Here is a 27,296-nt window from a genome sequence, read left to right as displayed (position 1 = left end):
TGCACGTGGGAGTATCACATGTGGGAATATTGCTCCCTAGCCCCAAACTCCTTTGGGTTAACTCTCCCTTCCATGTAAGAGTCCAACATAGCTGACCCGAAAAGACTCAGGAGACAGGCAGGCTCTGTTTGATTGCAGAGGGAGGCAGGGAGGGGAATCTCTGCAGAGAAAGGCTTCAGCCTAGGCTCTGTTAAGAACTCCCAGAGTGTGGAGGAAGATGCAGGAAGGCTAAGCTGGAAAACAGTGGGAAGTCTTGGGCTTGGGCCTCACCCAGAGGATGCTATCAGCCTTACTGTGGCCCTACCCATTGACCCTGATCCTGACCCTGACCCAGGAGGTCTATCCTATTCCCAGTGCCTGGCACATAGCAGGTGTCCAACTGATACTGGTTGAGTGAGTGAATGAACGAATGAATGAATTTATCTGTCATCCCCAGCGCAGGGCCTGGCATAGACTTGCATGAATGAAAAGAAAAAATGGAGGGGTCTTGTGGCACATTCACATGGTCCCTCAACTCCATGGATTTCAGAGCCTCCTCCCCACCCTGGGGGTCCTTGAGGCTTAGCTAAAGACTAGAAGGAGGGGGGATGGACAGAATGACTCCCACTCATTGTCTAAGAAGTTAAAGACTTTCTCTCTCTCTCTCTCTCTCTCTCTCTCTCTCTCACACACACACACACACACACACACATTTCCAATGTTTGCTCTATGAGATGTCAATCTCCAAAATCTAGAAATATCTGGAAGCACTGGAGGGGGGCTGGCTTTGGCGTCCACTCCCTGGGTGGTGCCTGGGTCAGGTGTCCATGCCAGGATGAGTCCAAGGACTCCTGGCTCCTGGCAGGGGCTGGAGCTAGTGGGGTATGGTGGGATTTGGGGACCATCTCTGATGGCACGATAATGGTGGAGGGGGAGTAGAGCGACTGCTGTGAGCGGCGGCGGCGGCAGTGGCGGGGCTGCAGAAGGAAGGGGCCGATCGCTGGGAAAGATATGACTATTTAAAGATAATGATTGCATAAATTTAATTAGCACACTTTCACGCGGCAAATGGCCGTTTTGTAATTAATGTATCTGGCCTTACTAAGCATGAAAGATTCCATCTCCTCCCCCTCCCCTCCTGCTCCCCCTCCTCCGCGGCCCTAATGAAAGACAGAGAGCAAGTGACAGAAACAGTTTGTCAGTGGCTCCAGGTGTCAGGGGCCTAATTGGCTGAGCTGAGGGGAGGGGGGGTGGGAGGGCTGAGACGGGGGCCGTGGGGGGCGCCTCCTGGACTCCGGGCACAGGTTGGGAAAGGAGGAGGTGGGGAAGGCCCAGGCTCTCGCCCCCCTGGCGTGGGGGGTGCTCCCCCTTGGTAATTGCCAGAGACGAGGACGCAGATTGGCCGTGGCAGGGAGTGAGTGGTGACAGGGAGGCCTCGTTAGTACCTGGGCAAACAAGCTGGCACATATCACAATGCGTTAAGGACTCCCAGCCATGATAGCTCAGGGCCCGCTCCCCCTCTCCCAGGAGCCAAGTCCCTTGAGCAGAATGAACGAATGCCCTCCCCGCCCCCCTGCCCCTGGGTATGGAGAGGCTCAGAAGGAAAACTGATCGTCAGCTTCCATTATTAAGCACCTACTGTGTGCCAAGCACCTACTATGGGCAGGCAGCACTGCGATTCACCCCTTACACCTGCAGTCAGGAGGATGGGTGTTTTCATTTTGCTGAAATTGGAATGCATTTTACCACCCGGAACGCCTTGCTGGGGCTGTCCTAGCAGCCAGGTAGCATCGGTGTTAGGCAGCAGTGACAACGGGGCTGGGTGTGAAGCTCCTCTCGACACCTTCCGAGAAGATCAAGGATGGGCCAGCATCAGACTGTCTTAGGTTCCAGGAAATATGGGTATTGGCTGTTCCGTGTTACAGGTCAGGAAACTGAGGCTCGGGGAAGCCCCAGGCTACACAATGAATAAGTGATGGGGCTGGGATCTGAGCTCAGGAGGTATAATTCTGAAGATGATTCTCCCTCTAGCATCTACCTAAGGGACCCACTGCAGGGCCGGCCCAGCCCCCTTCCTACCCCCACGGTGCCATCCCCTGCAGGCTGGCTAAGATGCTTGGCGGACTCCATAGGAAAGCCTCTTTGTTAGGTGCCTACAGCTATCAATCACAGTGATGTCCTCTAGAGTCAGAGCTGCCTGGTTTTCCTGGAGGATGACCAGGGAGGGAACAGAACTGAGAGGGTTCCCGCTGCCATGTCCCTTCCCCTTGCGCCATGGCTGTCTCGGGGCTGTGTGCACACCCTCCTCTCTGACAACGACCCTCCACTGTCTTCACCAGCCACCCTCTGCCAACCTCAGCCGCCAGCCCCTGCCCAGTGTTCTCCGAGGAAGGCGGGGCAGGGAGGCCTGGAGCCAGCCTTGGCCGGGTGGAGCAGGGCCCAGCCAGCCCTCTCCTGGACCAAATTCAATTTCAAAGCTTAATGAGTTTGCAGAGGAGCCCGGTGAGCTCGCTGACGCTCCTCCTTGCCGGCTGGGTGGTTCCCGGCCGGGCCACCGAGCGCTCAGCGGCCCGAGCAGGGAGAGCCCTGGGCTCCATCGAGAGTGGCGGGGGCACTGAGCGAGTGAAAAATGTCAGAGCAAATTGCTCTTGACAGCGTTAATATCTGCACCTCATAGCAATAATTACATGTAAATAAATAGCAAAATCACACTCAGCTGGAGGCAGCTTGGGGAGGACAGACGCTGCTAAGGACCAGCTGGGGACACGGATGCTCTGCTTCAGCCTTTTCTTTCCTTCTTAGAGTCTCTGCGCGCCCCCTCGCCCACAGCCAGAGTCTTGCTGCAGCACAGAACACAGAGCGCTCGGGCTCCTGGCCGCTCGGACTGAAAATGGGAGGGAAAAAGAAAACATCTGGATCCCCACCCCCTCCCGTTCCCATCCAGCTGTGGGAGAGCGGCTGGAACATGCATCCTCCCAGTCTCTTCCTCGCCTCTCTCCGCAAGCGTATTATTCCACCTGGGGGTCTTTTAGAGACACTCACCTCTGAAATCCACATCTCTGTCCCAACCCCTATCGCCCCTATCCGGGCACCCTGCAGGCCGCCTCCTGGCCTTGACCTCCACACTGCTGCCCTGGCCCAGGTCCTGCTTCTGCACCCTCTGCTTCTGTGATCCTATCAGGCTCTCAGTCATCCAGACCCCACACGGCCCCGTCATCTCCAACTCCCCGGCCGGGCCCGACACCCATGCCGCTGAGCAACGTCACGCGCCATGCGACGTCACCAGCTGAACGTGGCGTGACTTCCTGGTGAGTCAACCTGACACGATGCTACTTTATTACCTTATTAGGACCAACAACTATGGCGGCGCAATGGCAAAGACGCCGTAAGGTGCCTGCACGTCTGTGTCACAGGTCTGTGTCCCCACGGCCCCAAGAGTACACACTCAACCAACAGCAGGGGTACTTTGGAGAGAAGCTGAGAGGCCCCGGGTGTGCAACCGAAGTCGCCTCTTGCTATCATACTGGTTTGCTTCTGGGCTTCTGCCTGCAAAAGCAAGGACCATGTCTTACCCACGTCTGGATTCACAGTACTTAGCGAAAGGCCTCCGGAGGTGTTTGAGGGACCAGGAAAAGATGGTCCCATTTCCACAAAATGGAAGTGGAAGGGCCAGGGGGACAGGGGAGGAAGGAAGGGAAAGGTGTAGGGAGGTGGGAGGTAGGGAGGAGTATCAGGCACCTGATACTCTTCAGACGAGCCCAGGTGTACTGCAGTGGCTGGGTTTAATCCAAGGTTCCATCCCCACCCCCTCCCCAGAGGGACCCAGGGGCCTGTCCTCCAGGGGCCCAGCCTCCCTCCCACTTCCTGTCCGCCTCATAGAGAGTTCCCAGTCTGGGCTCCGTGCCCCAGGAGGAGGAGTGCAGAGGGCCCTCCAGCTACTTCGCTGCCCGGCCTGCTTTGCCTGCACAGGGCAGGGAACGCAGGCTCCATTCTTCACGAAACAAATATCTTCTCCAGAGCAGCCCCCGCGTCCCACACCGTCTTATTTAGTTCACCGACTAATCCACTTATCGAGAATAAAGCGCCCGTGAATCCCCATTTGATAAAGGCAGTCACAAAATTAGCAAAAATGTGCCCACGGCTCCGACGCACCAAACAAACAAGAGGCTGGGGGCGGCTGCGGAGAGATGTTGTCTCCCTTTGGTCCCCGGGCCCCGGAGAGATGCGGGAAGAGATAGCAGCCCTCTCACGGGTACTGCAGGCTGCGAAGGCGATGCCACGGGTTATTAGGGAAGGGGGCTGGGCGAGGTGGCGAAAGGAGCTGGAATGGAGTCCCAGCTCCACCCCATGCCAGCCCGGGGCCCCAGCTCCCTTTACAGCCCAACTCCGTGACCCTGTGCCCAGCACACCTCCAGATATAGCCGCTCGGCATCCTGGCTAGTAGTTCTCCACGGCTTTCGCTCCAAGCCTTGCCTGTGCTAACTCCTTTGCTCCTCACTCCAACCCTGGGAAATCGGTACCCCGGCCACCCATGTTTTATAGATCAGGAAGCTGAGGCACAGAGAGGTCAAGTCACTTGCTCAAGATCATACAGCTGGTAGCCACTGCCCCCAGCTGGAGAATTATTATCGAAAGCTCTCCCGTTCACCCCTGGCCAATTCAAACTCAGCCGCCATCTCCAACCAGGGTCCCCAACCCTGACGGCAGTCCCCCAATTACCTGGCCATACCCCCGTGATTCATGATGCCGTCCCTGCCACTGCACAGAGCCTTCAAGTTGCTGGAGCCTGTATGCCCGCTCCCCCACAATCTGATGATGCCAAGTTCACCTCCCTGTACCTCTGTCAGAGCCAACGTTATTCTGTGCCCCACGTGCACCATCAGTGACTCTGGCGCCAGGGCTGTGGGGGCCTTCTCGCGGAGCCCAGAGGTCTCCCGGCTTTGCCCCAAGGGGCTCCAGGCCCTTTGCAGACACCACCTCCTCCTGACCACAGCAGCAGGGTTATTAATGCCATCACACAGATGGGAAAACGGAGACTTGAATAAAAACTCGGCCAGAGTCAACCGGCCCATCTGAGGGTGGCTTTGAGGAGGGGTCTTTTCTCTGCTCTTGGTGGCTGGAGAAGGTCCAGGAAGAGGGAGGAACCAGGAACAGGATTCTGGAAAGCTCAGTCCCTGTGCTGCCCACATAGCCACCAGCCTGGCTTCGGGAGGAGGGGCTGGTCTCAGACCTAGGGGGCGGGGACATTAATCACAGGGAGCATCTGTGGGGGGAGGAGTATCTGGAACTAAAGGGAAACACTCATCAGAAGGGCAGGACTTCTCACCCCAGGCTCCCGGGGCTCTGAGACCAACCACCACCACCCCCAGAAGGCCAGGGCCGGGTGCAGGGCATCTGGGGTTCAGGCCCGGGCAGCCCCCTTTGTTTGGGAAAAGGCCCTGCCATGGATACCTGGCCTGTCGGTGGGAGGAGGGAGAACAGAGCAGCAGGACTCGGGGGGATGAAGGCACCTTTCTGCTGTTGCCTTCCTGCCGGAGGGAGCCAAGGGGACACAGCTGGGAGGTGGTGGGGCTGGGGTCCATGCTGCAGAGTCCGCTGTGTCTCTCTCAAGCCCTCTCTCCGTGCGCCCCCTCCAGCTTTGGGGGCCCCCTCCTGTCTCAGATCCCTGTCCCCACCCCACTTCTGTAAGTTTGTGTCCCTCCAGCTGTGTCCCTGAGTCCCCATCACGCCTTGCTCGCTGGCCTCCCTTGTTTGCTCTGTCTTCCTGCCCCTGTCCCTGCCCCTGCCTGCGTACCCCTCTCCGAGTTGCTCTGTCTCTCCTTCTTTCCTTCTCTCTCCTCCCGTTTCTGTCTCTCACAGTCTCTGGGTGTCTCTCTCTTCCTGTTTCTATCCCTTCATGTGCTTCTCCAGACTCTATCTCCCCCTACCTCTCCCCCTCTCTCCCCGTGCCCCAGCCGGTCCCTTTCCCTGATGTTCTCTACACCAGCATCTTAGACCGTTTCTCTCTATGGGTCTGTCAGTCGGTCACGGGCACCTCCCTGCCTCTCTGCCCATCACTCCTGCATACCTCCAGCAGGAGGTACCTCCCCAATCAACCTGGAGCTCCTTGCACCAAACCTGAGCCCACCACGCCCGGGGTGCCAGGCTCACACCCTGGTCCAGCTGGCTGTCGCCATAGCACGGGACTGCCGGGCCAGGGGAACCCTCAGCCCACCTCCCCTGCTCCCCTGCTTCTCCTCTGGGCCTTCCCTCCCAGGCCCCTCCTGTTCTCCTCCCTCTGCTGTCCAGGGTGGTTCACTGAGTCACTGCAGGGAGCTCACAGGGATTGTGAGAGCTGGGCGGTTGGGGAGGGCACTTGAGCTAGTGCTTCTCAAACTTTCCTGCACACGGGAATCCCCTGGAACCTTGAAGTCCAGACCAGACCCAGAGCAGCCAGGGTCTAGTCCAGCCTCTGCCTGTGCTGGCAGCCCAGCCTGGAGGAGAGTTTCATCTCTGCCATCCGGCAGACCTGGGTTTTGGATGCCGACATTATCCCTTGCTGCTGATCTTGAGCTTTGCCTCTCTGAGTCTGCAAAACCGGCATGACGATTCCAGAGCCTCAGGACTCAGCGAAGATCAAATCACAGAACGGCGCAAAAGTGCCTCATGGACCCCCATGCTCTAAACAAATTGATGATGACATTGCCATTATTACGGACAATATCGGTGCTGAAAGAGCCACCCTGCTCCTGCCCCTTCGGGGGCCAAAGCAGGGCGGGACCGCAGTTGGGACAGCTGCTTCCTCCCTAGAGAGGGAGCATGGTATCAGCTGGGGTTGAGGTCAGCACCCAGGGGGCCTGGGGAGTTAGGGGAGCAGGGTAGTGGGGGCATTATCTGTGGTGGGGAAGGGAAGGCAGGCCCTGCGGGAGGCTCAGGGACTTCGGCCCTGGGCATCACGTCTCAATTTCAGCCTGGATGTGCCCTTTTGTATAAGATGCTTGGCAGGGGCCCTCGCAGGACCTTCATCTTCCGACCCCAAAGGTCAGACCCACTGTCTGGAGAGAGGGATGCATGCTGAGCCCTCATACTCTCTGCGGGTCCCCAAGAGACCAGCAGGATGGAGGAACAGGAGCTGGCCAGGGGTGTGTCTTCCTCACACATCCCACCCGGCTCTGCTCCATGCTCCAGATTTCCCAGGGCTTTGCGTCAAAGTGGGGATTGCCCATGGCACTTGGAGCAGAGGCACAGCTGAAGGTAAAGGCTGTCCTTCCAGCCATGGCCACGCCCACTCGTGCCCTCGGAAAAGAATCCCTGAGTCCTTCTAGGCAGTGAAAAGCGTGCATGGCCATTGTGGTTATCTTTCTTAGTAAGAGGAAGCACTGGGTTAACTATTTCTGGGATGCCTTCGGCCTTGGACATTGCTGAAGAAGAGATCTCCGTTCAGTTCAAACAGACCCTACTCTGAGGTCATTTCCTAAAGAAAGGGGAGGTCAAGGTGCTCCTGGGAGGCTGACAAGGTGAAAGGTTGCTAATCCAGTGCTTTGATAATCCAGGCTGCCTCAGTTGGTGTCTTCTTTTAAAATATAGATTCTCCTGGTTCCCATGCAGACCTATGGCATCAGCCAATCAGGGTGGAGTCTGGGATTTAGATTTTTAACAGGCATTCCAGATCATTCTGATGCACAGGCTTAGGAACCACAGTCTCTACTGAATCCCCGACACCAGATTCTGCTGCTGCCCCCCCCCCCCCCCCCCCCCCCCCCCGCCGAATCGGGACGCTCAGTGCTTTACAAGGCCAACCCTTCCATGCCGGCTTGGATGCGGACGCCCTGAGCTGAATTCTACCCCTGCCCCGTGACCTCCACCCCCTGCCACCAATGGGAACGCGCGCTGGCTCTCTCTGCCCCCAAAAGACAGCTCTGTGGAGGTTTCTGGTAGAATGATGCAGGTTCCCTTTTGGCTTACTTTACAAAATCTGACCTCCCGAACCTCCAAGTCAGACCGCAGCCTGCCAAGGGAGCTGGTTGGAAGCACAGCTGGACCCCTCCAGGTCATCCCTGTCCAGCCCAGTCAGGTCAGACCTGAGGAAGGGGTTTCCCTTGTAAGGGGACTCTGGGGGCGGTCACAGATATCCCTCTACCCCCATCCTCTCCTTGTCTGGGGCATCCCCTTTTCTCTGGAGGCTTTTGGCTCCTGGTTTGCTTGCTTGTCTCTTGCAGAACCAACCGGAAGGGAGGTCGTCCAAAGCAGGGGCCTTGGAGTTGGGCAAAGAACGAACGCTCAGGGTGTCCATCCATGCCCACAGCTGTTTATTGGATCCCTATTGTGTGCTAGGTTTTGTGGTGGAGACATGGGCCACCAGCAGAACCTGGTCCTGGCTTTAGGGGCAGAGAGCAGTATCCAGAAAGTTAGAATTCAGAGCCAAAACTGCTACCCTGGGAGGGGGTGTGGCCGCCCAGACTGGAGGGTCGGGAAGGCTTCCTGCAGGAAGTGGCCTCTGGGCTGAGACCAGAGAGATGAATGGGTCTTGGGTAAGTGAAGAGAGGGAGGGCGAGCATGTTCTAGGCGAGGGAGGGCCAAGTGCATTGGTGCAAGGGGGCAGAATGAATGCATGGGGAGTGGGGGAGGAGCCCTGGCCCCGCCGAGGAAGCGAGTCTCCGGAGCGCCGGCCGCTGGCTCGCCCACCGTCGCCGCCCGGCCCCTGGGCCACCGCGTGCTCCTGGGTGGACGGCCGGGCCAGGCGGCGCGCGTTCCGGGGGCGGCCGGGCTCGCGCTGCTCCCCAGTCCCGGGCCCGGGCAGCAGGAATTAAGCAGGCCACCGAGCCCGAGCTCGTCCTTATCTCGGGGAGACAGTTGTTGGGAATCACTTTGACTGAGTGGTTTTGTCTCCCCGCATTTTCCACTGTCAGGCGGCCTCAGGCCATGGATCAAAGGCGCGGCGGCGGCGGCGGCGGCGGCAGCGGAGCGCGGGGAGGGGAGGGGTGGGCGCGCGGATCCGGCCGATCCCGCGCCCCTCTGTCCCCCCACGGCCCGGACCCAGCCCCGCCTCCCCCGGCCCGGAACTGCGCCCAGCCCCCGCCCGGAGCCTCTCTCCCCCAACCCGCTTCCCCATCCAGGGTCGTGAGCGCGTGAGGTCTCAGAGCGGGCAGATTGGGAAAGGAGAAATGGGGGGTGGGAGGGGCGGGGGCTGGAGACATAGGGAAATGAGAGAAGGAGTGGAGAAGAATAAGAGATTAGGAGAAAGAGAATGGGAAGCAGGACTGGATTTGCGGAGAGATGGGAGAAGGAAGGAAAGGGGTCTGAGAGCCGCCTGGGTGCAAGTGGGGTGAGGGACAAGGGGTGGGGAGCACTGGGGTGCTGGAAAGAGGAGTGCGGTCAGCAGAGAAATGGGAAGCAGAGGGAAGTGCCCAGAAGAAACCCCAGGTTCATTTCCCATCAGGTGGCACCAAGAGAAAATTCTGGGCTGAACCACGGGACATGGAGGCAAGACTGGCTGGAGAAGGAAAGTGGGGGACATGTCTGGCTGGGCTGATGCCAGGGAGTCTGTCCTCCCTCTAAAGAAAGTGCTGGCCTTCATCACTCACAGGGGAACAGGTGCTGAGTGGAAGTGACTGGCCAAGGCCATACAGGAGGGGCGGTGGCACTCAGGCCTGACCTTCCAAAGGTCACCAGCAGTGCCTTAGGGGACACTGGTGGAGATCTCAGATGCTCCCAGGAGCCCCAGGCGGGGGGAACGTCCTCTGCCAGTTTCCTCCCCATCAGCCATTATCCTGCAGCCTAACTCCTAGGGGTGGCTCAGAACACCTGTCCCCACTCCCAAAGGTGTTGGAGAAAAGTTCACAGCTGGGGAGAGGGCCAGGAGAGAGGAGGGGCTGTGGGAAGGGTCCGCAGAGAGGGGAGCCCTGGGGCTGAGGTTGGGGCAGGGCAGATGCCTAGACAAGGAAGCAGGAAGGAACAGGGGAACTCCAGGGCACCAGGGGAACATTAATTCTGCAACAGGAGGTCTGGGGCCTGGCCCTGCCCCAACTCATTGTGTGGCCTTGGAGCCCCCATCTGCAAATAGCTACCCTGAAGTGTGCCAGATGCCAACACGCTTTGCATATCACAACGGGCTCATTCCTCAGACTACTCTATGAGATGGGAACTACTGCTAGCCTTGCTTGATGGTGGGGGAAACTGAGGCAGAGCAGAACCTCTTTGGAATCATGCAGGTAGGAAGTGACAGTGTTAGAGACTGGGACCAGGCGCAGGGACCCTAGAACGCACGTCTTGACACCCCTGCTCTCTTGCCTCTTGGGGCTCTGGGAATAGTGGAGATCAAAAATCTCACCGGCAAGTGGGAAACAGACCATTCTCATGACATGTGCCAGGTGAGAGCATGGTCTCTGGGGCCAGGCAGGCTGGGTTCAAGTCCAGGGCCTGCCACTTGTTAGCGGTTTATCTCAGGCAAATGATTTAAACTGCTTGGTTCCTCTGTCCCCCCATTTGTGAAGCCCTCCCCTTCCAAAGGAGATGGTGCAAAGATTAAATGAGCTGATCCATGTGAGGGGCTTAGCACAGCGTCTGGCCTGCAGTAAGTGCCCCGGAAAAGAGAGCAGTTCTTTTTATACAATTATTTGTCTAGTAATACAAGCACTTTTAATACACCGATAAAATGTGATAAATGCACAGGCAAATCACAACTAACCCACCAGGAGGGGGTGAGCAAAGGCGTCCCGGAAGGTGGCCAAGTCTTAAGGAATAAGCGGGAGTGGTTTCAAGATGACAGGGTGGTGGAGGAGGAGTCTCAGCAGAGAGACGCAGAAGGAGTCCCGGCAGGCACAACGTCCTCGGGGCAGGGGAGAGCGTGACCCCTTGGGGACCTTCCCAGTCCCCTTGCCTGTCCTAGCTAGGGTACTGCCCGGCCTCCCAGGTCCAGTCGCTGGCCGTCCTGGTGGCCTCCCTCCTGCTGGGGACCCTAGGGACTGGCCTTGAGCTGCTCAGTGCGTCTGCCCGCTGTATTAATTGCTAATCTCCCTCATTTTCTTCCCCTCTATCTGCCGGGACTGTCTCATTCCAAGTCCCCATGCTAATCAGAAAGAAGGGCAAATCCGCTATCTGCATTCTTTCCCACCAAACCAGGCAGCTCTAGGAGGCTAAAGCCCCGGCCTGCTGGGAAGCCCGGAAGGCCCAGGCTGGGTCCCCATGAAAGTGAGGAGGAGAGATGTGGGACACAGAGGAGAGCCAGCCCCTGTCCACGGATCTACAGGCTGTGGCTCACGTGCTCGTACAAAGAACCCACAGAAATCACAGACTCTGAGCAAGAAGGTTCCTTACTAGCAACTGGTCCATCTTTTTCATTGCACAGATGGGGAAACTGAGGCCCAGAGGGGTGGCATCTACCAAGGTCACACAGTGAGTGAGAAGCAAAGCCAGCAGGGAGCTCAGATCTCCCGAAGTTCTGATTGGAAATTGGCCAAGCCAGACCTCCAGTCCCAGAAAGGAAATGGCCCTCTGCTTGAGGATGGACATCGCTCATTCAGTTTCTAATCAGGGCAGGGAGAAGCAGAGAGGAGAAAACTGTCACTTAGTAAGTTCTTACTATTTGCCCCGCATGGTACTAGGTGTTTCCCATGAACAAGGTCTCATTATTGCTCATAATCTCGCAAGGTGAGTAGTATCGGCCTCATCCTACCGCTGAGGAAACCGAGGCTCAGAGAGCTCGTGTAACTTGCCTGTGGTCACACAGCAAGTAAGTAGAGAAGCTGGTATCTGAACCCCAGGCTGTATGATCATTCCACTTGCTCATGATGCATCTGCACTAGACACTGGTTTAGTAGTTGCCCTATGATTTGCTGCTGTCCTGCCCGCACCAGCCCCCTACCCCTTCCCTAAATATTGTCTCCCCTGAAATATACTTGGTTAGAGAGAAACAGCCATGTCCATTTCTTTTTTGAGCCTCCCTATAGGCTGCATTAATAACAGGAGCCAGGGAAATGAACTTGAAGGGAATTGTAGGTAATGACATTCAAGTACAAACTGAACGATCAGCTGCCTCAAAAACCTTTTGGGAACAGAGCATGGCTGCGTGTGATCAAGTTGCAGAGGCCCGGGGGCTCACCACTGGTGGCTAGAGGCCTACCATGTGCCAGCCACTGGGTTCTGTGCTGTGCCAAAATGAATCAATAGCCACCGGGTGCTGCTGCCTCGCCTGTGGTCCCCCTGAAGAGTGTGGTCCCTGCCATCCAGGCTCCCCTTCCCCACTTGCTCACGCCAGGCCTTATCCTGCCTGTGGGAAGCCTGCACCCATAGCTTCTCAAGGTGCGAAGATCGGATTGCTGCACCTGTTTGGGTGGTGGGCAAAAGAGGGGCCCAGAGCAGCCCTGACTGAGGGCAGCCCTCGACCCACACCTCTTGTCCAGACTCAGAGATGTGGACTTAAGATGCTCTTTCCAGAATCCCACCCGGTCCTCTAAGGAAGGAGAAAGGGCCAGGGTGACCCTCCTACTTCTCCCTCGACGATAAAAAGACTCTAAATTCAAGCAGAAGCAATAAACCCGGCCCCCCAGTTCCTGGCAGTTCCTGCACATAGGCACAACCTGCCTCCCTCAATCGCAGTCTGGAAAGTTCCTGATCCCAGGCTCGCCTCCCCCGCTCCTATCCCCTCCACCCAGGAAAAAGGAGTGAGAAAGGCAGAGAAATAAACAGGGGTCTGTTTTCACCGGAGATGAGGCTCTGTCCGGGCCTCTCCCTGTGGGCTGGAACTGAGCCTCTGATTGACGTGAGCAGGTGGTTTTGTTTGGCGAGGAGCTGCCGGGAGGGAAATAACTCAGCTTTTCCCACTGAGGAGGGTTAACTGTGGACAAAGGCAAAGCTGGATGTGAGAGCAGGATCTTGGCAGGGTCTGTCCCTCTAGGGGCTGGCAGGGCTCGAGGACGCCCAGGGCCCCACTGCCGATTCTCTGAGCCTTGTGGCTCATCCCTGTCCCAGGGCTGGCCTGGCAGGAGTCAAGGGGAATGGGCACTTGGGGTGTGGGGTCATCCGATGAGCTGAGTGGACACGACTCACCACCCCCACCTGGCACCCCCATCAGGGCTCTTATGAGAGGGTGGCAGATGTGGCTTGTGGCAGAGGGGTATCTTGAAGCTGGGCTAGCACTGGGTATGGTTGGGGAGGGCAGATGCTGCCAAATGGCATCTGGCTTCAGGGCCAAGAAACTCTGGCCATAGACTGTCGCCCTTCCCACCAGCTGACCCCTGACCCCATCACCACTGGTCACGGTGAGAAATGGGTACATGGGTTGGACGGGGTGACTCAGCTCTTCCCTAATCCTGGGGAAAGCCACTGAGGGTCAGAGCCATGTCCGTCCAACCTGAGCCCGTCACTCCCTCCTTCCTTGCTCATCCTTTCCAGGGACCCGAGGCGGGAGAGCAGAGATAGGCTTTCCCCGTGTTTTCTGCAGAGAAGGGTGCTTTCCACACCCAGCATCCTCTCTTCCCAGGACTGGGGTCAGGGGGACATACTACACTGTCCTGGACTAGAAACCAACTCAGGCATTTTCCAACCAACGGAAGGGAGGGTAGGAGGGAGAGGAGGGAAGGGAAGGGGGAAAGAGATGGAAGGGAGTAAGGCAGAGTTGGAGGCCAAGGCACAGATGCGGGGAGGGTGGTGGGCGGATGGAGAGTGGATTCGAATTTATTAAGCACCTACTATGTACCAGGCACTTTACTCAAATTCTCCCTTCGTCCTCAGCACCACCTGAGAGGTAGAGATTATCACTCCTGTTCTCAGATGAGAAAAATGAAGCCCAGAGAGGTTAAGCAAGCCACGCCAAGGCCACACAGCAACTCACTAAATGGCTGAACCAGAACTCCACCCCAGAGCTGCTTGTTGGCAATGAGCCTTGCAGTTTCTCTTGCCCACCCCCCTTCCTCCTACTCGGGGGACTTGCGGGAGAGACCCTCAGGGAGGGGGCAAGCCTGGAAGAGATCCTGAGAAGGCACAGGGAAGGAAGCTGGAGGCAGAAGAGGCGCCCAGAAGGGAGGAGAAGAAGGGCTGGGCGGGGCACAGAGGCGCGCTCACTCGGCTGGGGGCTGGGGTTAAAGCCCCGTGTTCCTACAACCCACTAAGCCGGAGAAATGAATCCTGATCCCTCCAAAACCCAACCTTGGAAAATGTGCGAGAGAAGGGTCTCCTTTCAGGGGAGCAGGAAATCCTCCACACCTCCTCCCGATGCCCTGGTAATGCCAGGATGTCCCCAATCTGCTTTGAGGAATGGAGAGATTAAGAATAATAAAAAAATTGCAATAAAATACGTGTGAAGGAGGGGGTAATTGTGGACAAACGCAGCATTCAAATTCATTTTTCAGCTCTTTTACACACCATTTCAATCTTATTTTCTGCTTGTTAATGAGATCTTGTTGCCTGGGCTAGGCAAAACCTTCCAATATCGGGACGTAATTGCACATAATTTTCTCTCCTACCAGTGATTTGCATCAGTTTTTAAAAAATTCTGGGCTATTTAACACCCCACCATCCCCCTCCCCGTCTTCCTGCCTACAAATCTCCCACTCCCTCCTCCTTCCTCATCCCTGGTCCAGCAAGACTCATTTTAAATGCTTATTATAAACGCAGTGTCGCCAATAAAGAGAAAAAAACACAAGGAGGAAGTGAGAGGAGAAAGAAGCACGGGGAGTTTCCAGGGCCCACCGCATGAGGGGCACAGCTCGGTTCCCTAGAGCCAGCGGAAGTATCCTGCTGAGGGTCATCGCAAGGCGCGGTGCGTGGGTTCGGTAGAGCTGTGTCAGGGTCCCGGCTCTGCCGCTCAGCTGCTCTGTGGCCTTCAGGAAGTTGCTGAACCTCTCTGAGCCCGTTTCCTCAGGCGGAGGGTTTCCTCAGAGCTCGAATGACTTCATAGAGCCAAAGCGCTTACGTGGGATCTGGCACTCTGTAGGTATTCAGCTGATGGAGCATCTCCCCTGGCTGGACTAGCTGCCCTGGGGCCCTCGAAGGAGGCCAGGAGGGGGATCTGCTATGGTGAGCCATTCAGGAGACCCCTTTCATGAAGAAATTAAAATAAAGCCTTGAGCTTTATTCCTGCGGGTTTTCGGAGGAGGGGAAAGCTTAGCATTTGTTGATTCGGACTCTGAACCTGACTATGCCCCGTGGGTGCAAACCTCAGCTTCACCAGATGGGGTGCAGGACAAACCTTGGGGGGTGGCGTGGGGTGGCAGATACAACAGAACAGCAAGCACAGTGGGCTCTGGACGCAGACCGGTCCAATCCCAGCCCTGCCACTTTCCAGAACCTACCACAGAGCCTGGCACACGGTAGGTACATGGATGGATGGATGGATGGATGGATGGATGACCCTGGACAAGTCGGTTTCCTCATCTGTAATTTGGAGATCACAGGATATGGCCAAGGCTCTGTGAGTGAAAGTGGCTACAACATTTGGCTCCATCGGAGCCGGCCCTCCAGGAACGTCTACTCCACATTAGCTGTCGCTGTAATTATTCCGGGCAAAAGAGGGAAAGGAGAAAAGAACATCAACGAGCCCAAAAGGACAAAAAACCTTGCATGGTGATCGCGGCCGTGTGATGAACCACACACTGACGGTACGTTTCATTAGTTCAGTGTGGGGGAAATGGTAAATATGTAAATCCCTTTTACAGGTTCCTTCCCGTTAAGCTCCAGAGAGAAGCAAGGACACGATGAATGTGGGGCCTTATGAAGGAGCAAAATGAACTGCGGTGGCAAGAAAGAAATGCCCCCTTTCTGGGAAGCAGTGGCAGGGGCCCTTGGCTGGGGGTCTGGGGCTCTGGGGGCTGGTCCCAGCCCTGCCGCTAACCCGACGAGGATTTGGAGCAAATTTTTCCCCCTGTCTGGCCCTCAGTTTCCACTTCCAACTCTGACAGAATCTGCATCTAAAAAGACAGGGGGAGAAGGAAGCTCAAGCCAAGGGTGGGTCCTCTCGCCCTGGGGACACACCCACAAGGACCCCAAAGAAGCCCCCAGCACAGGGCACCCTGCCCGTAGCCTTCAGCCAAAGGACAGAACTGCGCTCCTGGTTCTTTCTTCGGGACTCTGGATGGTGAGCTGCCGTGAATGACTTTCTGAGCCTGTGTCCCCTCAAACTGGGAGCTCTCCAGGACAGCATTGGCTTCTGCCGTCGCCCTAGGGCATCTGAGGACAGAGTTTTTTCCACTTCTGACTGTGAGCTCCTGAGGACGGGAGGGGAGTCCTTCCTCTCTCAGACCAGGAGCCCCTCAAGGCAGGCGCCGTGTCTCCCCCATCAGACTGGGGAATTCCCAAGGGCAGGTATCCTAAGGGACCAATACATAGGTGTCCCCTTTGTATCTCTGCCCACTTCCCCTACCAGCGTGCCCTGCCGTAGCAGGCATCAGATTGCTCGCTGTCGTTCACGTTCACACCACAAAAGGTTCCTCTTGCCCTAAGTTGTCCTGAGTTGTTTTCTAAGAGTTGTTTCCAAGGACCTCAGCCTAGGGGGGCTGCGAATCCTAGTTCCTGATGTCTCATGGGCAGTACACTGACCCCTGAGCAACATGGGCTTGAACTGCGTGGGTGCACTGAATACACTCTGCCCTGGACCCCGGCTCTCACATAAGGAAGAGTTTTGGGGTGCCTACTATGTGCCAGGTGCTGTCCTAGGTGCTGTATTTCAGTAAATACAGCACAGCACTGCAAATGTATTTTCTCTTCCTTATACTTTTCTTAGTAACATCTCTAGCTCACTTTCTTGTAAGAACACGGTATAGAAGAAATAGAACCTACAAAATAGGTCTTGATGCACTTTACATTCTCAGTAAGGCTTCAGGGCAAGAGCAGGTTATTAGTAAAGGTTTGGGGGGAGTCAAAACTTACATGTGGATTTTCAATGGTGTGGGGACGTGGGGCATCCCTAATCCCTATGTTGTTCAAGGGTCAACTGTGTTGGTTTTCCTTGTACCTCTTCAGAAGGACCCCAGGCACAAAGCTGGGGACGTCCGTGTGCTGAGCGCTGAGTCCCTGATCTTGTAAAGCTGGGCTTGGCAGGTGGTTGAGGGGCGGGGCTACGAGGGAACCAAGCCTCACTGGTGTCTGAACCTCTCAGAGGCTTTTCGGCCCATGTGACTCAACTCTGCCCAGTGGCCCCTGACCTGAGGCCCTGGCCTCAGTCTTCTCATCCAAGACATGGGTTGAATGAACTTTCCCCTCCTCCGAGCTGAAGGGGGAGAGGATTTCTTCTTGCTGCCAATCTCCAAAACAGAGGGTAAGTGTGCCCATTTCTGAGGCAGGAGGGCAGTTACCATTCTAGGCTCCAGAGAGGGGGGCTGAATCCTGGCTTTGCCGCCCCAAGTAGTGAGGGTATAGGAAACACTCAGAACAGGGTCCGAGTCACAGGGGCTCGAAAGTTTAGCTGTCCTTGTCAAAGTGGTATCAGACACATTCCGTGAACTTGCTGTTAATTATTATGTATTGTCTGTCTGTCCCGTTAAACTGCTGGCTCCCCTAGGGCAGGGGGTCTCCATCCCTTACGTTCACTGATTTATCCCCAGGGCCTAGAACAGTGCCTGGCACATAGCAGGCACTACGTAACTATTTGTTCTGTGAGAGCCAGGGTCCAGGGCAGAGCTGAATAAATGGCTTTTCCATGGGATTCTGCTGGGCAGTCTCTCCGTGGAATTTCTGAGGCTTGACAGCCCCCAGTTCCCAGGCTGGGTCTGAGACAAGGACCCGGGTCTGGCCCCGGGAGGGGGCACCACTGCAGGCAGCACCAAACTGGCCAGTGTGATGAGCAGGTGCTCAGCAGAGCCCCAATGTCATCCCCGAACAGAATCCCCTTGGGCTTTTGTAAGAACAAGGGCCAAGGCTATCTGGGTGGCAGTGGTGGGGACCTGCAGCCTGGGGGGAGGGGAAGCCCCATCCCAGACGGAGCCCACCCCATCCCTCTTGAGCCCATGCGAGCTCCAGACAACCGCCCTGCTGTTGGGGGGACAGGACCCAGGGGAGGGGATCCGTCCTGGTGGAGAGCGCCACCCCCCACCCCTCCCGAGACCACGGAGATGTGCCCAAGACGTGCAGTTGGCCTGCTCAGAGGGAGGAGGGGGCGTCCCAGGACTCACAAATACCAGGAACTTTTGTACAGACCCAGAAACACCCACTTGCTGCCCCCTTCCTCCTGAAGTGATCCAAGCTGAAGCCCGGCAGTTCACACGGACAGAAGCACACACAGCCGGCCCTCCTGTGCTGCCTGTGCGCAGCCCCCTCTCCCTGCCGGCAGCTGTTCACCTCCTGGTCCCCTCTGCCCCTGTCAGACCCTCCATCTGTCTTCACACCTTTGGTGGGAACCTCTGGGCAAGTCTCCCGAGTTGGCCCAATCCATCATGTCCTCATAGCCTCTCCGCCTGAAGTGCAGGGAGGAAGCCTCCCAAGCAAGGGTCTCTGGGAGGAGAGGTGAGGATCCAGCTCAGGCGGGGAGAAGGTTGGGCTACTGGCTGCTTACAGTAATGGCTGTTTTGTTTTGTTTTGTTTTGTTTTTTCCTCTCTCCTCCTTCCCTGAGGCTTGTTTCTGGGCCCACACGGTGCATGGGCATCCTCACCGGTTATCCCATGGCCGAGCCACGCTCCGGAAGCCAAGGTCCCCTTACTGGCTTGTCTCTCCTCTGCCCCGTGACAAAACTGTCATGTTGGGGAGAAACCTCAGCCCACGCTGAGACTAAAGCGGGCTACGAAGAACAGTAGTCAGCGAGCCAGGTGCCCTAGACTCCTGGCTCTGGCCCAGCCAAGGTGTCCCCCGGCCCCCATCCCACAAAGTGAGAAGGCTGGCCCATGTAATCTTAACGTCCCTCTTCAGATTTCCAAGTGACGCTCCTCTAACCTGTTTCGTACTGTGAGGCCAGGCCTGGACCACATCTTCAGGTGTGGTCACCTCGGGGCTCTGCTGCCACAGTCAGCCGGCCACCTCTGGGGTCCTGTTCTGCCTGTCTCTCGACTCTCTGGAAGGTTAGCTCAGCCAGTTTGTCCTCAGTACCGAAGCCAAGGCCTTGAACCCCAAAGAGGCCAACTAGGTTCCAGCGGGTAAGCATTCTGGTCTGCAGGCTGCATCACCCCCGCCCCATAACGTGGGCCCCAACAGGCCTTGGTGCATCACCACTAAGAGCTCTGCATGGAGCTGCTCAAGTTCCCCAGAGCTCAGCTCTGCCCCAGCCCTGGGCTAAGTGTTCTATGCGCATCAGCTCATACCTTCCTCAACAACCCCCTGAGATAGATGCTAGTGTCGTCCCCATTTCATGGGTCGGAAAAATCAAGGCAGAGAGAGGAGAAGGGATCTTACCCATAAATAAATGATGACACAAAAATGCACTCAGCTGTCAACCACACTCATTAACAGAGGCAAACAGGGATGAACCCAAACCACACAGAAAATGAACATTCTTGCGAAGGTCTTGGACCAGGGGTTAGCAACTGTTTTTCTGTAAGGGCCAGATGGCAAATATTATTTGCCCTGTGGGCCATGTGGTCTGTTTTGAAATTTCTCAGCTCTGGTGTTGTAGCCCTGAAGCAGCCATAAATACGTAAATAAATGGGCATGGCTATGCGCCAATAAAGCTTTACTGACAAAAACAGGAAACGAGATGGATATGGCTGACCGCCCCTTTGGCCCCCTTTTTTCTTCAAGTAACAGGTTTCTCATACTAATCGTATCGTCCTGGTGATGGTGGGTGGCGGCAGGGAGGGCGGCTGGCAAGAGGACTAATGTATTTTTGGCCTCTATTTTGTGCCATGCTCAGTGCTAAGGCTTTGGCCAGTTAGAACACCCTTCTTAGGAGATCAGCAACACCTGGTTTCATCACTCTTTAGTTCAGTGGGGGATAAACTGAGGCTCAGAGATGCTAACTTCCCAATGCCCTGAGCACTGGAGCTGGGATTCAAGCCCCTGCAAGCCTCCACCTTTCCTCCTGAACCACAGCTGTCCAGAAAACCTTGCGCCATGTGTGTTCCCACAGACATGAGAGAGGCCACTCAGAAGGTGGGAGGCAGGGTGAAGCCAGGCTTGGATTTAATTCTTTCCTCCATGGATAGCTGAGAGCCTGCTGTAGCCACAGAAAGGAACCCTCAAGGTGACCAGTATCAGCACGACCTGCTCCCCAGACCCACCAATCACTGCCATCAGCCTCAGCACTGTCTTTCTGACTTGATCTAGGGTGGCCCCACACCTTCTAACAGCAGGGGCAGGGAACGAGGGACTTTGCCAGCAACCAATCGCACGTGAGTGAATGAGCTCCAAGACCCAATGGGAGCAGAGTTCCCAGTCTGGAACCTCAGCCGTGTTTCTCGCTACAAATCGGATGTGGTCCTGCCTCTCACTCATAGGTCACTCCTGGGGAAAGGCAAGAGATGGAGCACAGGATGGAATCCAGGAAGGACTCCTGGTTCTAGAACAAAGCCCAAACCACAGTCAGCATCCCATAGGAAATGGTACAAGGCTTCCCCCCACACGCTCTCTGAAGATGCCCGACTTTTATGGACCAAACAGCCATGAGGTGGGTGGGGGGCCAGTTTCATAAGCTCTGGGACGCTTTCGGGCCCAGAGCACATCTCTAATACGGTCTCTGTGTGTTTCTGGTGGACAGAACCCTTTCTCCATATCTGCCTGCTGGGTCACCCAGACCGGCAGCTTGAAGAGCATAAACCGAGGGCGAAGGATCCCAGAATACTGACCAGTGAAAGTGGAAGGAGCATCTCCACTGGGCACTGTAACTCTCTCAAGATACCCAAGAGCCCGTGGCTTCCTGGACACGGGTCCAGTGAAGCCACCTACCTGGGGAGACAGGCCGTTGCTGACGGGGTTCATGTGGTTGGAGGATGCCGCCGGGTTCATGAAGCTGTCCGAGTAGCTGGAGAAACTGTGGCGGGCTCCGTAGGCAGAGCTGGTGTCGGCGGCTGCGGCGGCCGCAGCCAGCCCCCCCTGGTGCATGGTGGACGGCGGGAGAGGCTGGGGCCGGTGCACGGTGCTGCCCCCATCTGTGGAGAGACCCACAAGAGGGCCTGAGCAAGTGGCCCCAGCCCAGATGGTGGGCGTCCCAGCGCAGGGAAAGAAGCACCTGCTTGGAAAACAAGCCAGGACCCTCCTCCCAGTCTCCATCCAGCGGAAGGAGAGACCACCTACTCTCACTACTCAGGATGGGACAAGCTGGCTTCTGGGCAGGGCACTAGGAACTAGCCAAGTCTTGACTGACAGCTAAATAACGTTCCACGTAACCTCAAAGCAACTGTGAACCAGCCATGTGGCTCAGTGTTTGGCACACAGTAGGTGCTTGATAAATGTCATCTGGACTCAAAGTCAGACCTTGCTGGGGACTCTGTTAATCTAGCCAGGCCTGTCCCGATGGCATTTTGTGGGCACCAACCACTTGCCAGGTGCCTTTACAAGTACTGGCTAAGGGTATGAGGCAAGAATACGATTCCCACGTTATAGATGAAGAAACCGAGCCTTGGAAGGGTCGGGGCACTCGTGCAAGGTGACAAAGCTAGTGAGTGGTGGGGCCAGGATTTGAGCTGCCATTTCTGTTCCTGGCTGTGGGGTTGTTGTTCTGTTTGCCAGGGCTCCTCCATGCACCCTTGCAGAGAATGGGATGGTCCTCAATTTTTCATCAAGAATCATAGGGAGGGTCTCCTGCCTCTCCAGAACTCCAGTCTGCCAGCCCTTTAAGAGGGAGCCACGGGGACTTCATGAGTCAGAGGTCAAGTAGTGGGACTGCTCATGTGTGCTGGGTGGGGGAGAGTGTGGGAGGAGGGCAGAATGGAGGGAAGGCCCAGGGAGGGGGGTAGCCTTGTACGTCACTTCGGCATTTTAACAAGACTGCAGGAGATGCACATGACTTTACAATTTGAGAAGCTCTGTTCTAAAGGTGTGCAGGGAGGCTATGTTGTGCATCCTCACCTGGATGCTCTGTGGTCTGTTGGCAGAACAAAGAAGTTCAATGGCAAAACCTTTTTTTTGTCTTAATCGCCTATCCATATGCAAATAGACAAATGGTCACTTAAAAACATAGTTCTGGGGCGCCTGGGTGGCTCAGTTGGCTGAGCGTCTGACTTGGGCTCAGGTCATGATCTCAGGGTCCTGGGATCGAGCCCTGCATCGAGCCCTGCTTTGAGCCCCACATAGGGCTCTGCGTTCATCGGGGAGTCTGCTTCTTCCCCTGACCCTCCCCCTGCTCTTGCTCTTTCTCTCTCTCATATAAATAAATAAAATCTTTAAAAAATAGCTCTTATGATTCCTTCTTGGTTAAGGAAGGGAGGACTGGGAAGTGGGGGGGGATGAAAGGGTGTGGTTGATGTACCCGGGTAGGCTTGCGCACTCACCTTGGGAAATGGTGGTGGTGGGGTAGGTGGAGTCCGGCAGCTGGTAGGGGGGCAGCGTGGGCATGCCGGTGGGCGGGAAGCCCCCTGGCAGAAGGTGGTTGAACGCTGCAAGCTGGTTGGCTCCTGCCTGCTTACGCCAGCGGGCGCGGCGGTTACTGAACCAGACCTAGGGGTGGAGAGCGGAGAGTGGAGAGCCCTCAGCCCGGCTCCGGGTGGAGAGAGGAGACACAGCTAGAACTGGTCCCCAAGGCATCACCCTCTGTCCAGCCAGGATCCTCCTCCGTGGGAGGAGATCCCCACCTTCCTGCAGCTCGGGACAGCGAGCAGAGCACTTCCGTGGGCGTGATCCCGTCCTGCCCTCACCACCACCCAGTGAGGGGATGATCGCCGTTATCCCCATTTTACAGATGAGCAAACGGAGATGCAGAGACAGCGGGTGACTTGCTCAAGTGACAAGGTGAGCTGGAGGCACAGACAGGTCTGGGTGACTCTGGGTGCAGTGTTTTTCCATTACAGCTGCTTCCGCCCCGGTGGATGGACACGTGGGTGACCATCCTTGTTCTAACACACGCTCCCCCCCCAGGAAGCCCCATGAGGGGAACCTGCCTGAATGAGACCCACCTGCCAGAGGCAGATGTGAGAACCAGTCCTTTGTCCGGAGCCAGAGGCTTGGCTTTGCTAAACTTTGCTTAGCCAGCATGGGCCCCCTTGATCAGGAGAACCCACCTCACACACACGCGCGCGTTTATCAAGCATCCGTGGAAAAATAACACATTTGAGTCTTCCTCTGATCCAAGCCCTGTGCTAGTGCTTCACGCCCATATGGAGACCCATGAGACATGTCCTCCTATTCCCATTTCACAGAAGGGGAAACTGAGGCTCACACAGGTCAAATAATTTGCCCAAGGCCACACAGCCATAGCTGTAATGAAGCTGAGGTTCCAACTTAAATCAGTGTGACCTTCTAGAACTCACCTGTCTGGATTTGCAATGAGTTCTGGGCCCGAAAAGGAGAATGGGTGTGGGACACAGGGGCTACTTCAGGGGGGCTCCTTTTCCAGCTCTGGGCTTTGCACATGCTGTTCCCTCTAACCCAGACCCTCTTCCTGCAGCTGACTCCTCGACCAGCAGGCTCAGCTGCAATGCCTCCTCTCTGATTCCCTCATCACTGGCTCCGAGGCAAGTTCAGGCAGGTCCTGCCTCCTCTCCAGAGGCCTCCAGCTTCCCCGTGAGCTCCCCCCACCCCCCACCCATGCGGTGGGATGGGTGACCGCTCCTGGCACAGGATCACCTAAGACTCCCCAACCTGTAGACCAAGTCTGCAGACATGGGGGAGGGCAGTCTCAGCTGGATGGAGGGAAGAAGGGTGTTTATGTGTCCCTGGTGTCTTCTTTTGTTTTCCGGATCCTTCTGGAGGAGAGAAGCTATGTTTAGCTTTCCGAGCCAGATGAACAGAATAGCTGCCCCTGACGTGTTTAGGACGTACGGAGAAAGGGGATGAGGCAGTCAGATCAGGAGTGAAAATGGGCTCTGGATCAAAATTAAGGTCCCAGCTTCTCTCCACTCCCCAGGGCACTGAGGGCCTCCCCGGGGGCGTCCTGGTGGGATGGAGGCCACCCGTCGGACCGAGGGGCTTCTAAACTGGCGAGGAGTGGGCAGTGTCTCCTCACTCCCTGCTTCTGGGAGCGGGTGGGGGGCTCATGTTTGTTTCCATTCCGTGTTCCCCAAAGGGTGGGTCTCCTAGCACCCCACGCTGGAGGGACATCCCAGTCGGCAGCGACACAAACCTTAAAGAGCCCCGAACCGCTTTACTTGTCCTCCAGGCCTTCCGGGCGTGTGGAAGGCAAGGTCTGGGCTTGGTGCTGATGAGGCCTTAGTCCCTTTTTAACACACAGAGGGGAGCCCCTGCATGTGCTCTTCTCCTGCTGGACCGCCATTGTGTTGTTTGGTCTTCCCTGGTGTGTGTTTCCAAAGGCCTTCCTTATGTGACAGTGGTAGATGCTTTTATTTTAAAATATGTTGATTTTATTTTAGAAGTGAATAACAATATGGGCAATCTGCGTATGTGGCAGCAATCTCGAAGCTGGTTGGAGAATGACTTAGGTGTGGGACCCGCTGCTCCCGTGTGGCGTGCCGTCGTCGCTGTCCCTTAGCCGGGAGTCACCCTTTCCTCGAATAAAGAATGCTAAAGAAAGTTGGAAACGTTCTTTCCCGTCTATCCTTCCCTGTCTTTTCCTTCTCCGCCCCTCCTTCTCCTCTCAAACCTTTGCTGGGACTCTGCTCTGTGCCAAGCAAGATGCTAAGGATGGAGAGCTAAAGGGGACAGTCCCAGCCCTCCTTCAAGCTGCCCTCCGCCTAGGCACACGACAGACAAGGCAAAGAATGCCTGTTTCCCAGGGTGGTAAGCGCAGGGGACATACAGGTGCTGGGAGGAGGTCTGAGGACAGGCTTCCAGCTTTACTTCTCAGAATCTGGGAGGACTTCCTGGAGGAGATGACATGCCCTTGGCTATCAATTCTCTCACCTCTTCTTCCTCTATTGTTCCGTTTTCCTAGGGATGTCTCCATCCTCGCAGGCACCTCCCTCCTCACAAAGTGTAGCTGGATGATTAAGAGCCGGGACTCTGGAGCCCGACAGCCTAGGCTTGAATCCTGCCTCCAACTCCTAGCTAAGATGGGCAAATTCCCTTATCCCTCTGTGTCTTTGTTTCTTTGTGCCTCATAATGGCAACCCCCCCCCTCCGGTGGCTCTGGACCTCAAATGAGTTCGCACCGGCAAAGTGCTTAGAGCAACATCTACAACTATCATCCTGCTGGAAAGCCTCTGATGGCTCAGCTGAAAGAGCAAGCTGCCCATTCACAGGTGGGGAATGGAGGCTCCAGCAGGGACAGGGGTAGCCCCAGCACCCACCCAGAATCCCTGATCGGGGCTGCGTTCTTTGAGAGCAGAGGCTGAGTTTTAGTATCCGTTCTTGATCCTTCCCTCAACACCTCGCACTGGGAGCAGGACGCTGCAGGAAGCAGCTGTTTACCGAGGGGAATAATCCATCTGGCCCCTCTCTCAATGGAGCACAGAAGAAAAGAATGGGACAGGCAGACCTGGGTTCAAGTCCCAGCACTGCTGCTTAGTAACTGTGTCTTCCGGAAATTTCTGCCCTTAGCTAAAGCTCAGGTTTCTCACCTGGAAAGGGAGAGACTAATCATACTTACCTCCTAGGATTACAGGGAGAATGATAAAGATAATGTACGCAGAACACAGCACGTCATGCCTGGCACATAAGAAGTGCACCATAAACATGATCTACCGTTACGGAAAGAATCAGATCCGTTTACCTCCAAGGAAGATGCACGGTTGTCCCCTAGCTATTTAAAAATGAAGATTCTTCCAGAGGAAGTTATTGGTCCCCAGGCATGTGTCCTCCTGCTTGATCCCCTTTCCCACACGTCCTGGTGGATTGCTGCCAGCTGAGACAGGGGTGTCTCCCCCAGACATCAGGGATGCCATGTAACACCTGTAGGCTTTGAAAGCCAGGCTGGAGCAGAGCCCAAGGGAGGGAACGCACTTGAGTTACTAGAGCCCCACCTGACACGTGTTCCTGTTTCCTCGCTTCCTGGGGTATCAGCTCCATGACAGCAGAGATTTCTGTCTGCTGAATCCCCAGGGCCAAGAACAGCGTCCCGCACAGAGTAGGTGCTCAATAAGTGAGTGCCGGACGAATGCACCAGGAGTTTCCAGCGTGGCCAGAATTGGAACACCAAGAACAGGTGCAGTTTAATAAGAATGTACCCCACTTATGGTGCTACCTGACCTTGAGTGTGTGTTTTTTTTCACGTGTAAGCATGGAACCCTTAGAACAAGGCGGTGGGGGGGGGGGGAGGCTGTTACTGCCATCTCTGTTTTGCAGATGTGGAAATTAAGGCCGGAGGTGTACGTGCTGGAGCTGGACCTCACATATGGCTCTGAGCCCGCTCCCATCATCTCCCTAGGGCCACTGAGATGACATGTCTTAGGACTGCAAAATCCCAGAACCACAGACTCTTAGAAACAGAGACCCGAGACCCCAACACCACAGAATTGGAGCAGTGCTCAGGAGGCTTTGAGCTCCCTGCTCTACTCTTCACAGCAGGAGCACTTTCACCAGGGTTTCTGATCGACTGGACTTTGTAGTTTGGCGTGAATGCCACTAATGGGGATCTCATCACCTCACAATGCAGCTCTGATTGTCAATAAGTAAGGATCCTAGAACTTTAAGAAGCTTAGTGATCACTTAGTTCCTTTCCTTTACTTGTAGATGGGAAACTAAGTCTTAGGAAGGGAAACTGATCTGTTGAAGGTGATCCAGCTGATCAGAGCCAGAGACCAGTGGAAACCCAGGCCTGTGGCTCCCAGTCCCCACCCTCTGGGGCCTCTTAGCTCCATCTTCCAAATCTCTTCTCCAGGTCAAATGTTCTATCATTCTTGTCTTGATTTTTGGGGGGTCAGCCTTTGTTCATTCTTTTCAAACTCAGCATGTACAGACCCCTCCCCTGCTGGAATCAAGCTAAGTTCTCAGACCAGAGTTGGGGAGACTCACTGCCCTGGGGGAGCCCAAAGGATGACAGAGGAGTCAGCATGTGCAAGAGGTCTGCCTGGGCCCCCTCGCTATGGGTTTGCCTAGGCTCTGGCTGCTCCCCCTGTTCCCAGCCCCCCTCCCTCCTTGGACCTTGAGTGACACCTGTTTCTGGGTCCCCTGGGCCAATAAAAGCATTGCCCTGACAGCCAGGAAATTTTACAAGGAGCGGTCAGGCTTCAAGGTGGTGGGAAGCAGCCGTGGCCGCCAGACGTGGGAATGAGAAAGCACCCAGGAATGTGCCCAGGAGAACAGCTGCAGGAGGATCAGAGCAGGGGGAGGGAGGTCCGGAGGCGAGGGCAGGCTCGGGTATCAGCCTGGAGAGGAGGGTGGGGATGAGATGAGCTGGCTGCTGCCGCCTGCCCCTTCCCCTGGGGGTCTC

General features: G+C 56.0%; 1 protein-coding gene across 2 annotated transcripts in view; it reads right to left on the bottom strand.

Annotated features, from left to right (window-relative positions):
- PAX7 (paired box 7) overlaps positions 1-27,296 on the bottom strand; it is a 94,247-nt gene that overhangs the window by 15,248 nt on the left and 51,703 nt on the right. For both annotated transcript variants that reach the window (XM_027570309.1, XM_027570312.1), the window contains exons 6-7: positions 22,306-22,471; positions 20,762-20,964 (exon numbers count right to left, since the gene is read on the bottom strand). In XM_027570309.1, the coding sequence (XP_027426110.1) occupies positions 20,762-20,964; positions 22,306-22,471 (369 nt within the window). The remainder of the gene's footprint in view (positions 1-20,761; positions 20,965-22,305; positions 22,472-27,296) is intronic.

Source organism: Zalophus californianus, chromosome 4, assembly GCF_009762305.2.
Source record: "Zalophus californianus isolate mZalCal1 chromosome 4, mZalCal1.pri.v2, whole genome shotgun sequence".
Lineage (NCBI taxonomy): Eukaryota > Metazoa > Chordata > Mammalia > Carnivora > Otariidae > Zalophus > Zalophus californianus.
Note: the sequence above shows the minus strand (reverse complement) of the source record. Positions and strands in the feature narration are given on the sequence as shown.